General features: G+C 38.8%; 1 protein-coding gene and 1 pseudogene across 1 annotated transcript in view; both read left to right on the top strand.

The window, feature by feature from the left end:
• Ctnna3 (catenin alpha 3) overlaps positions 1-12,942 on the top strand; it is a 1,282,010-nt gene that overhangs the window by 1,154,350 nt on the left and 114,718 nt on the right. Inside the window, exon 15 of the mRNA XM_050141069.1 lies at positions 7,815-7,996. Within this exon, the coding sequence (XP_049997026.1) occupies positions 7,815-7,996 (182 nt within the window). The remainder of the gene's footprint in view (positions 1-7,814; positions 7,997-12,942) is intronic.
• Positions 11,987-12,942, top strand: part of LOC126500043 (rRNA 2'-O-methyltransferase fibrillarin-like) — a 48,042-nt pseudogene continuing 47,086 nt past the window's right edge.

The raw sequence follows: 12,942 nt of genomic DNA, 5'->3' as shown, positions 1-12,942 counted from the left end.
CTCCTGCCTCTGCCTCCCAAGTGCTGGGATTAAAGGCGTGCGCCACCACCGCCCGGCCCTAATAACTGTTTTATAGAAAGTAAAAATACTTGAATATTTGAGAGGCCATGTTTGTTAACAAGAGAGGGTTTTACACTTGACCTCTATGGACATAATTTCCATGGTTGTGACATGTATATTACTATACTTTAACATACTATGATCATTTAAATTGTATATTTCTATTAATAAAATTCAAAATCTGTGTTTCTTGGATAGGCGACTATAAAGTCATGAAATGTACCTAGGAATTAATTGTCCATAAAAATGTTTATAGTTAAGGAAAACAGAAAAGTAATAAAAATAGAATGGCTTGTATTTAAAATTAAATATCACATATTCTCCTATCCTGCTTAGTAATATTTTAAGACCATTGACCTCTCTGGGACATACAGGTCCTTAATTGTTCAGTGTGTGAAATATGTCAGTGTGTCTTGTTGGTAATGGCATGAGGATATCAAACTTAGTATTTCTGTGGTCTTTGTGATTGTGGGACTCATTTGCTCAGTTTGACTTTGGTGTGCGTCTTGGCTCTGTGAGGTGGGACAAGTGAACAGTGTGCCGTCCATTCCTCCAAAGATTTTTTAAAGTCTTTTAGGCTAGTTTAAATATCTTCTGTGTTCTGTCGGCAAGCACCACTTACCAAAGACCTTCATACTTCTGGTACTATTGTCTATATGCATGCACATAGCTTTCATCCAAACAAAACTCATTTGTGAGTTAATTATTGCTCAATACACTGAGATTTAGAATGGTTAAGTTTCTATATGAGTCACACCAGTTGACATTAAAGTTGAGTGAAGATCTATATGACAATTCCTACTTTTTTCCTACTATGACATCTTCCCCTTATCTTTCGTTTTAAATGGTTATTTATTTATTTAATTGTTTAATTTGTGGGTCTGTTTGGGGAGATGTACCCATTTCTGTGTGTATAAGCATGTCAACAGAGGGCATAGGATGGTTTGGAGCTAGAGTAATAGGCATTTTGCAGCATCCGGCCTGACAAGTGGATGCTGGGATCTGAATTCCAGTCCTGATTGGACAGCAAGCACACTAATCAAGAAGCTCTCTCCCAGCTCTTTCCTTACCTTCCACGGGAGTAATAAAATCGTCCAGCAAGAAAGCATTTTATATAGAAATGATGGGCATAATGAAGAATGAAATATCCAAATGGACAGGAAAAAAATCAAGGAAACATGTTTGAAATCCTCCTGTTTGTAGAAGCTTTATATGAGGGTACAGTGTAAGCCACAGAGAAAAGTATACAATCTGTACATGTAATATTGTGGACATATGTTTCTTTAGGTCTTGGGTTGTTGATTTTATCTATTTGAAATTGAAGTCGGGTTCTCATGCATTTGAACTAAACTACCACTCAACTATTTCTCTAGCATCCCATATTTTTATATTAGTTTTTATTTAAAAATCAAGGTCTTCCTAAGTTATCTAATTGACTTTGAATTTATTGTATAGCCTAGGACAACCCTAGACTTATGATCCTCCTTTATTGTCCTGTCAAGTGACTGAGATTATGGCTTGTTCTACCAGGAAAGGCTAGCTTGCAAATAGTCATATTAATAACTCCCCTAATTGAAATGATTTATTATCAATTATGCTCTTATTTTCAGAGAACTTACATTCTAAGGAAGAATATGAAAAATCAAAAGAATAGAAAAAGCTATAGTTAACAGTGATTCTTTCTTTAAAGACTTTGCTTTAGGAAGTTGTATTTTTGTCTTCATTAATGATTAGGCTATAACAAAGAACACTGTAAACATTTACAAACAAAGAATTGGTAGGGTAATCTAAATTCTACATAGAGAGGAAGCTAAAAAAAAAAGTGCTATGTACTGTTCAACTAGGTCTAGAAAGATGATAGAACTTAGCCAAACGAAGGTGAAGAAGGAGAAAAGGATAAGAAAATACTAAATGGGATATACCTGAAGATGTTTATATGTAACAACGAGCAGAATTGCTTAGCTGGAGGGCACGGAGAGTGTGGATGTAAGAAAAAGAAATGAGACAAAGATTACTAAATGCCTTGTGACACTCGAGTTTCACATCTGTTTATATACACAGAAGAAACGCTAGAAGATATATTGCTAAAGAAGGAACCAAAGTTACTCGTTGCCCATAAAAGAGAAAAATGTAATATCTTCAAAACCGTGAGAAACACAAAGCAAAGGGTGCCTGTTTACAGAGTGGAATACTGTCCAGTTTATCCAGTGAAATACCCGCCTGTCTACACAGTGAAGGAGTGAAGTCCCTGCTTGTTTACACGGTACAGTGACATCCAGTTTACAAAATGGAATACCATCCAGTTTGGAGAGAAGCACCATCCTGTTTACACAATGGAGAACTGGCCTGTTTACATCGTGAAGCACTTGCTTGTCTATGTAAGATATTGGAACACTGCAGTTAACCAAGGGTAGTGCTGTCCGATTTACACAGTGGGGTACCATTCCATTTACACAGTGAAATGCCACCCTGTTTACACAGCAGAGGATTGTCCTGTGTACACAGTGGAGTACCATCCATGCAGGTCAACAGGCAGAACATAAATATGTGCATTACTTAGTTGCAGATCAGATATGAGTTCTCAACATGGAACAGCAAATCCAAGTTCATAGATTGTGAATTCATGGTTATTTTTCTGTAGGTTCAGAAATCTAGATACTGAGTATCTTTCTAGGAGATCATTAGATAAAGATAGTTGAAGGCTTACAGTGCATCAGTCATGTGTATTATTGGTTCTGTTGCTAGGGTCATAGATTTTCTCTAATTGTAAATAGAGAAATAGTCACCCCATGTAATAAGACACCAACTGGTATTCTGATATCAAATGATCAGTGCTGGAACACACATGAGAGTAATATTCTAAAGACTGAGCAGGTCGTGTATATATATATACATATACATATATATATGTAGCAATAATTAATTAAAGAAAAAGCCATGAATTTGAAAAAGAGCACAGAGGGATATACACAATGTGTTGAAGGGAGAAGATGGATGGGGAGATTGTTGTAATTTAATTTCAAAACATAAGTAATTAAAAACAGTCCCAATGATAAATTTATTACCTAAATATTTTCCTATATTATACTGTTAAATAAATGTTGAGAATTGTAAAATTGAAGCAAACATTTCAGTGAAAGAGGAAACTAACACCAGAAAGTAGAGCTGGAAATACATAGGATGAGATGGACACACAAGGAAACGTGACCGATGACAGGGATATGATGGCTGTCCTTAGCAGAACAGAATAATAAAGAAAAGCAAGGTTTGCATTTCATGAGGTTTCTAGCCCATATGGAAAACTTATTCTGAGAAATGTCAATCAAATATGTAGATTTGTTTGGCTAGGTTTCCTCTTTCTTTATTCTGTGATTAAATATTGCTAAGAATGTGACACTCAACGCAGTCTAGGGAAGAAGGAAGCTGTGGAGACTGCAGAGGGAAAACTGATTCTGTGAAGTGCATGTGTTGGAGAATACCTCCGTGGACAGTGTGGATGTTTGGGTGCATTTTGGGTGACATTGCTCATGTTTGTTGCCATGGTAATAGAAGAAGAATTCCTGGCTACGCTTTATGGTTTGAATCCTGGTTCAAACATTGCCGGACACTAGACTCTTATTACATGGCTTAGTCCTCTTAGAGATATTTATTTTCCCCACGAGTAAATTGGAATAACCCTAGTACTTACCTAATGTGGCTTTTATGAAGATGGGACCTCAAATAAAGAAATGGTGCCCAGAGAGAGTTTGGCACAAGTCACTGACAATTATTTTCATTGTATTTGTTCTTAAGCCCCCAAATCAATACACAATGCAGTATCATTCATATGGCAGGAAACTACAAAGCTATTTTTATCAGAATTCCTTTTTTATACACACTGAGCCTAGACCTGTAGATACCTGCCTATATATGTCAGGATTGCTACTTGACCTCAGTTGTCTTAAGCATCATTCCTGTTTTTTCATACCTTGTACAAAATAATTCAAAAAGCATTTTTTTTTTTAAATCTAGAATCCTCAACATCAAGTATTCTCTTGGGTTTTACTTTTAAATTTTCCTAGTGATTGAAATTGACTGATGATATTTAATAAATTATTCATAGATCTACTTAAACCCTTCAGTTAAAGTGTCAGACAGTAGTTTCATCATCCATTATTCTTTCTGGTCCCGCGCACAGAAAAACTAGAATCCTCCAGAACCTCAATTTTACAAACTCTGGTTCAACCTCTGACCACTCTCTTGTCAGAGCCGAAAGTCATTTGGTTGTAACTCGCCATGTGAACTGAGCGTATGTCGGGTGTAACCTATGAGTTTCCTGTCTGTGACAGTTACCATTGCCATGTTGTGTGATCCATCCCCTGGGCTCCCTCAGGAGGAGGGAGGATGTTGTGGTTACTGTCCTTTTGTTTGGGGAAACTTCCTTAAGGGGATTAAGGACTTCCTGGAGAACATATAGGAGACCAATGACATTCCTAAAGAGGGTGGAGGAGGAGTGGGGGAGGGGGGAGTGGGAGGAGGGGGAGGAAGTGTAAATATTTTGTGTGGAAAAATAAATTTAAAAAAGGGAAACAAGAATAAAACTTAGAAAACCCTTGACCACATCCCCACCTTAATATTTTATTATGTCATTAGTGATAAATTTTCACTAATATTCAATAAAACTCCGCACTATGGATTATTCTAGTTGTAGGCATCTTGTCATACTATTGCTATGACAAGATACCACGGGTAAAAGCTGCTTGGGGAGGAAAGGGTTAATTTTATTATCTACTTGTTGGCAGCCAGTCCCTGAGGGAGGTCAGGGGCAGAAACTCAAGCAGGGCCAGAACCTTAGAGGCAGGTAATGAAGCAGAGTCTTTGGAGCAGTGCTGCTTTGGTGGCTTGCTCCTTACAAATCGCTCAGTCTGCTTTCTTATACAGGTCAGGAGCTCCTGCAGTATTCCCTGAGAGCCGGGCCTTCTCACATCTATCCTTAATCAAGAAAATGCTTCAGAGATTTACCCACACGTCAATCAGATAGAGACATTTTTTCAGTTGAGAGCACCTCTTCCCAATGACTCTAGCTTGTGTCAAGCTGGCAAATAATAATAATAGAAATAACAACAACAATATATCCAGCACAGCCAACACCACAGAATCATTACCTCTCTTACCTCTCAGATATAGGTTATACACAGATGCCTCTGCCGAATCTATTCACGGTTATTAGTACTTGAATGTATAAACATTTTACGAGAAGAGAAAAATAATGACCAGTATTCAAGATGGAGAAAACCTATTTCTATTTCCAAGCTCGTTTAACAGGTTGATGGCTTACAATTTACTTAACATACTTGTTATTACTTTTGATTCTGGTAGTAGTGAACTGTGTCTTCACTTATGTCCCTTGCCATATGCCAGCAGTAGGAAAAGCTGCTTGGCTTTTAACACTCTGTGTGGGACACATTTTCTAAGAGAGAAAACAGAGGGGGGAAAAACTACTTTCGGTTGCTAAGAAAGCAAAATTGTATAGCACAATAATTAAAAATCTAGCCTCTGGGCTGAGGAGATGGCTCAGCGACGAAGAGCAGGCACGGTTCCTGAGGAAGACCTAAGTTCAGTTCTCCAATGTCAGTCGTAACAGCTCCATGGGGACTTTAACCTCTGTCCCTCACAGCCACTGTCACTTATGTACTTAAACACATCCAAACATAAACACCCCCTGCACCCTCTCCATACACACACATACACAAACACATATGCATAATTAAAAATAAAATAAATCTTTAAAAATATTCTAGTCCCAGGATTTAACTTTAGTCTTTAAAGGAAATTAAATGAAAAATAAAAGTGTGCTGGAAATATGAACATAACATAGATAAGTTTTCTTTTGAATAAGGAATACTTTTTTTGTTGAACACTTAATACATGTGAGGCTCATGCTAAGGAATTTTAAGGAAACCACACCAGACAGCTTTATAGTAGAGGTCAGACAAAACATCCTAATCCTGTGAGTCCTTATGGCATTAGGTGGAGATGACAGGTTAGGTTAATAAGAAACTAAAAGTAAATGACAGAGTGTACATATTGATACTTTGATTTGTATTTTTGTTTGTATTTTCTACTTACCATTATTTTAATTTTTTAAAAGACATGGGTTCTTTATGTATCTCTTGCTGGCCAAGAACACACTAGGTAGACCAGGCTGGCTTCAGGCTACTAGAGACTTCTGCCTCTGCCTCTGCCTCTGCCTCTGCCTCTGCCTGAGTGCTGGGATTAAAGGTGTGTACCACCACACCCGGCCTAATTTCTTTATTCAATTTAGCTAAGATCTTTTTGTTACTATACACTATTGATCCAATGAGAAATGTTTTTACTATTTTAACCTAATATTCAGGAAATCACAAAATTTTCTGATATTTCTTTCCCATTAATAGGTGCTCATTCCCTAGGATCCAGAAACACATATAGATATCATATTTTCTATGCAAATAGTCTAATAAGAAACTTCAACATTCATGTTTTGTCTTTTTCAAAATATGTCCTTTTCCACCTACATATACCTACTACTAGACAATATCTGATATTCTAGTGTGTGTTAATATGTATGTATGTGTATGTGCTTATGTCCATGGATGTATCTGTGTGCACAGCTGTGTACATACGTATGTCTGTATGTGTTATATTTGAGTGTGTATTTGTATGTGAATTTATTTGTGTGTATGTGTGTGTGTGTGTGTGTGTGTGTTGCCGGGATTGGACTTAGTCCTAACTATTTAACAATATAATTGCAAGGACAGTTTCATGAGATTTTATGTTCTTTGAAATATCAAACCATTTTCACTTCAGGATTCTCTCTCTCTCTCTCTCTCTCTCTCTCTCTCTCTCTCTCTCTCTCTCTCTCTCTCTCTCTATTCTACTTGACAAAACTGACAAATTCCAGGAGCTGAGGTTTAAAGTTCCGTGGTGTTTGAGTTTGCATGGTTTCCTACCAAAGCCTCATTTCAGATGCAATGGGAAGAAGCAATTTGCATGCTGTTAAGATTGTAACATAGCCACGGAGTGCTATCATGCCAAAGGAGATAATGTTTGCTGCTTGAGCAGCACCTCTGGATCTAGTATGCTAATGAGGGAGGATGCCCTTCATAAATCCTGCCCTTCGCTCTTATTCTTCCATGGGCACAGTGTATATGCTAACATGGGTCTGAATGTTTTGAATAGACTATATATATTTATATATCATCTATAATTTTAAACAAGCACATGCTGCAGTTGTTTATGAATGTACATACAGTGCTTATTTAAGGATCTATATGTTTGTGTGTATATATGTATATATATTAGTAGACATAGTGTCATTTCAAGTAGATTTTGTTTAACTTTACCTTTTTGAAGTGTTCTATTAATAAAATTAAAAGTAAATTAAGAATATGCATTTAAACAAATGTGATACTTCAGATTCGTTTATAATCAATTTAACATTTTGACATACTAGAAGAGTAGTAGCCGGCTATTTTATAAAGGAGAATTAAAACATCAGATACCAATGTCTATCTTTCTTACCTCGAATGTAACTGTCTAGATTGAGAGCAAATATTTAAAATCGTGTAGGTTTTTCCATTTGAATCCAATAGGAAGCTTCAGATTGGGTTACTTGAACTCTAGGTATCTTGATTTTAAATGAAGTATTTGTATAAATGTTCTGTAGCGAATGCTTTTTCCTAAGATGCTGCCTCTATAGAAGAGTGATTTTAAATTGAATTATCACATTTCAGGCTAAGATGACTCAACTGCCCGAGGCAGAAAAGGAGAAAATTGCCGAGCAAGTGGCTGATTTCAAGAAGGTGAAGAGCAAGTTGGATGCTGAGATCGAGATATGGGATGACACAAGCAATGACATCATCGTTCTTGCCAAGAAGATGTGCATGATCATGATGGAGATGACAGACTTCACAAGGTAATTGCGTGGGATACAAGGCGTGATAACTGGTGATAGCTACGTATTTGCCACATTGCTGAAATTTCCGAGTTTCTCCGAGTGGTAAGGGAAATGTAAATATGGAATTAGAAAGTTACAGGGGCAGAATCCCAGAATTGTGGTCAATATAGCACCATTTCTTTTGAAGCCACTACCTCATACACTCTTACCAAAATATTGTGCAACCATAATGCATAATGATGGCTATGAAGGAATTATGCACTTTATATGTAGTCAAGAAGCAATATAAGGGTTTTAAAATGTTTTTGAGACTTTGTGGTAGCACAGTAAGACTGTCCCTATTCTCTGTAGAGTCATTATGATGGCAGTGGGACACTGTACATATATCCTGAAAATTGAAGGGACTTCAAGGTCCTCTCCCCTTATCCCTGTCTGCCACACTGGGGCTTAGGTCCGGTGACTGCTGGATGCTCACTTGAACGTGAGAATTTCCCATTGAGTGAAAAACTGACACTTGCCAACAGTCTTTTGTAACTCTATAAAGAGGCTCAGAGACTTGTTTTCTCCATTTTCTGGTACTAACTGCTGTTCCTTTACCCTCATTAATTGTACCCGGTTCAGTGTGGTGGTGGTGGTGTGGGGGGGGGGGTGGTGGTGAATAAAACTGTGAGAAATACTCCAGTTTGATGCTTAGATGTTGCAGAGGCCCAACTTTAAAAGGCCACCCCACAGAAAGAAAAGGGGGTCACGGAAAGGGATCAGAAGCCAAGACTGAGCAAAATGAGGAGAAAATGGCAATTGTGGCAGTCCTTGAGGAGGAGATGTGTTGAAATATGAAGCGGCGGGGCTGCGTCCCCAACACCCCGGCCGCTTGGCTAGCTTATGCCCGAAATAACAATACACAAACTGTATTCATTTAAAGAACTGCTTGGCCCATGAACTCTAGCCCTTACAGGCTAATTCTCGCACCTGGTCTAGCCCATTTCTAATGATGTTTGTAAGCACCCCAAGGTGCGCTTACCGGAAAGATTCTAGCCTAAGTCCATCGTGGGTTGCAGCTGCCTGGGAGAGCTGAGCATGGCGTCTCTGCTCCAGCAGAGCTGTCCGGTCTCTCTGGGAGCAGAGCAGAGTCTGACCTCACTTCCTCTTCCGCCCAGAATTCTATTCTGTTTACTCCTCCCATCTATGTTCTATTCTTTTGTCTATTTTTTTGTTTTTTTTTATTTTATCTATTTAATTTATTTTTTTTTTTTTTTTTTTTCCTTTTTTTTTTCCCTTTTTCTGTTTAAACAAAAAAAAAGAAGGCTTTAACTTAACATAGCAAAATTACATATAACAAAACAGTTATCAAGTAAAAATTACAATAATCTATATCATAACTAAGAAAAACTATAACTATAGCTAACTATTCTTAACTCCATCAAACAGTCCAGAAAGATACAATATTACCTAAACAAATAAGAAATAAGCAAACTCTCAAACTCTAGAAATGAGAGACATCTCACTGCCTGGACAGTCACCCAAAGTTCCTCGGTACCGTTGGGGCATCCATCTTCAGCCTAGAGGCCCATAGTTTCCAGCAGACATTTCCACAAAGCAGGAACTTTCAAAGGCAGTCACTATCTGCTTGTCCTGAAGAATGTCTTGCAGACTCTTTCATGAATCAGGAACCCCGAAAGATCATCTCACCTTTAGGCAAGTTCAGCAGTCCTCTCTCTGCGGGTTCTCTGTGTCCAGTTTATGCAATAGTCCAGGCAAGAGCAGTTTCTTGCCCAAATGGCTATCAAACTCCATAATGATCCTCTTCGATGCCCATCTTCCTCTTGAAGTAGATTGGTGCTGCCAGGAGCAGAGTGTCTCATTGTCATGAAAAGTCCTAAGTTATTAAAACATTTTAAAATGTCATATTCTATAATCTTTGAAAAATATGAAGAATGCCTATCTAAAATATATCTATGCACATCTAGAAAATCTTAACTAACATAACTACAAACTTAACTATTAGTGATGATTATCCATTAACACCCTATATACATTACAAAATTAACCTTAAATCTCTATCAATAAAGCAAAATCTATACTAATGCAAATTATTCATATCTATATCATATCCCCCTTTAAATGTAAAAGAACATTTATAAACCCTATTTGGGAACATGGGCGCAGTTATTTCTCTCCAAACTGCTTCCTGCTGAATGGGGGCGTCGTTAATTAGGTCTTTCATGGTATAACCTGTGTGTTAGTTTCATCTCAGTTGGCAGTTGAGCGAAGCAATTTTCTGAAGGTATTCATAGCAACCGTTCAGGAGGGCGTGGTCCATCATACCATATCGGAATAGAAGAAATGAACAGGGTCTCATCCTCTGTGAAAACAAAATAGGAAACTCCTTTCGAAAGCATCATGTCCTTAGATCCAAATTTCAAAGTCAAGGCATCAAAATCTCTACGATGGATTAGTTCAGCAGCATTTATAAACAAGTATCTTTTAGCATCTGTTGCTTCTTCAGCATTCAAACAATTCAAAGAGAGCATAATAGTATACAGTATCAAGATTCTCTGTGTATTTTCCATCTTAGTATGCTTTATTTTAACCTCTATTTCGTTTATTTTTACTTTTATATCCTCTGTATCTCTTAGACCTGGAATAACTCTGTAGACCAGGCTCTTTTTGAACTCTCAGAGACCCGCCTGTCTCTGCCTCACAGGCATTGGGATTAAAGGTGTTTGCTACAACACCTTGAACTCACAGAGATGTGTTTGTCTCTGCCTTCTAGGCACTGGGATTAAAGGCGTGTGCTACCACACCTTGAAGTCACAGAGGTCAATCTCCCTCAGCCTCCCAAATGTTGGGATTAAAGGCGTGTACTACCACACACAACTTCTCTTTTTCTTTTTAACTTTAAGAATTTTAACTTTTAGTCTACATACATTTTTAACACTGTAAATCATTTAAACATTTTCTTTGTCTTTGAATCTCTTTACTGTATATCTCTCTTTTTCTGACCACACAAGCCTTTAAATTACTGAGCAATATGAGTAGGATTAAAGCCGTGGCTTTGCCAGCTAGATCCAGTCCATTCCTTAGCTTTCCGGCCTCATGGCTGAGGTACCAGTTGTAGCCACGTTCACTGCCACAACTCTACGGCATTTCAAGGTCCCTGCCAGCAAGCGAGCTTCAGCAGCCTGTGCTTGCAAACCACACAAACCGCCTGCGTAAAAGAGTCAGAGTTTGCCGTGGCAGGACAGCCCAGAAAGCCGGCATTTTTAAACGGCACAGCTTTTTTCCTGCTACAGCTGAAAACTGAAAAGCATGCGTTCAGCTTTTCATCAACACCATTTAAGTGTTTTGTGGCAGGACCTCTTAATGAGCTGCAGGGTTTTGCAGCTGAAGCTGAGTCAGGAAGCCTCTCTTAGATGAGAGTGCTTGCTTGCTTGCTTCTAACAAGCAGAGGAGACCCGAGAAACTGCTGCTACCAAGAAAACATGCTTTACTCTTTCCCAAGCTTTTTCAGGCTTTTTGTGGATTCAGTTAGCCCCACGTTGGGCGCCATCTGTTGAAATATGAAGCGGCGGGGCTGCGTCCCCAACACCCCGGCCGCTTGGCTAGCTTATGCCCGAAATAACAATACACAAACTGTATTCATTTAAAGAACTGCTTGGCCCATGAACTCTAGCCCTTACAGGCTAATTCTCGCACCTGGTCTAGCCCATTTCTAATGATGTTTGTAAGCACCCCAAGGTGCGCTTACCGGAAAGATTCTAGCCTAAGTCCATCGTGGGTTGCAGCTGCCTGGGAGAGCTGAGCATGGCGTCTCTGCTCCAGCAGAGCTGTCCGGTCTCTCTGGGAGCAGAGCAGAGTCTGACCTCACTTCCTCTTCCGCCCAGAATTCTATTCTGTTTACTCCTCCCATCTATGTTCCAGCCATGAGGCCAAGCAGCTGGTTTATTATAACTTAACCAATGAAATCAACAGATTGATATATGACACTCCCACATCAGAGATGGCCGAATGCGAGCAGGCGCAGTATGGAACCCAAGGTCAAGGACCCTGACTCACTTGCCTGAGACTTGTGTGCTCAATGAGGAAGCCCTCTCCGTGGTGCTGACCTATTTGGGGAGCGGGGAGCGCTTTGATGACGATGTTGGTCTCTGTTGTTGTCAGAGAATGCTTTTATGAAAATTTCCCTTAGTTACTCACGAGCTGAAATCTACTTACTGGAATATTCCAGTGAGTGACTCTGGTCAACGTCATTCTATGTTACCAATGAGAACAGTTCTATGTCTGGGGTTTGGTTCTTCACAGGCCAAAAATTTGCCTAGCTGCTGAGTTTAGATTGAAAGTTGCCCTGTGAGTCCTATGCATGTGGAAAGTAATCCAGATAGTGAGGAGACCCTTACCTTCACTTCAGAATATTTCTCCTGGGAGGAAACTTTCCAGTAAGTGATGGGGTCTTCACTAAAGGCAAAACCTTCAAGAAAATGTCTCTTGCAGTTGCATAGCTCGCTACACCCATCCTCTAGGGGAATGGAGGTCATTAAGGGAAGCAGAATATTGAAGAACAGGTTGCAAATGTCTTCACATAATTAACCAAAGAGCAGTAAGATGTGCAATGCTTCTCTTACCGGTTGCTGAAGAATACAAAACTGCAACGTAACGAAATTTAGTTAGTCTTCATGAAGCTGCTAAAGTCACAGAGCAGAAAACTACCCTGTGACAGGCATATTACAGGTATGAAACTGTTATATCACAATGCACTACATGCCAAACAACTTTATGATGAAATGATGAATAAGTGCAATTTGAAATCATAATTGATTGGTAACACACACTACTTTTCAGTGGTTTGGCTACTAAGTATTTGAAGATACTTAGTGCAAAAGTAAGTGAGATAATTGTCCAGTTGTTCAAAACCTTTTGAAAAGTCAGCATAGAAAGTGTGATGGGAAAAGAACGCTCAGTAGATG

This window comes from Alexandromys fortis, unplaced genomic scaffold (assembly GCF_014885135.2).
Source record: "Alexandromys fortis isolate MF-2015 unplaced genomic scaffold, M_Fortis_MF-2015_v1.1 scaffold_9, whole genome shotgun sequence".
In the NCBI taxonomy this organism is placed as follows: domain Eukaryota; kingdom Metazoa; phylum Chordata; class Mammalia; order Rodentia; family Cricetidae; genus Alexandromys; species Alexandromys fortis.
This window is presented reverse-complemented; position numbering and strand designations above follow the sequence as displayed.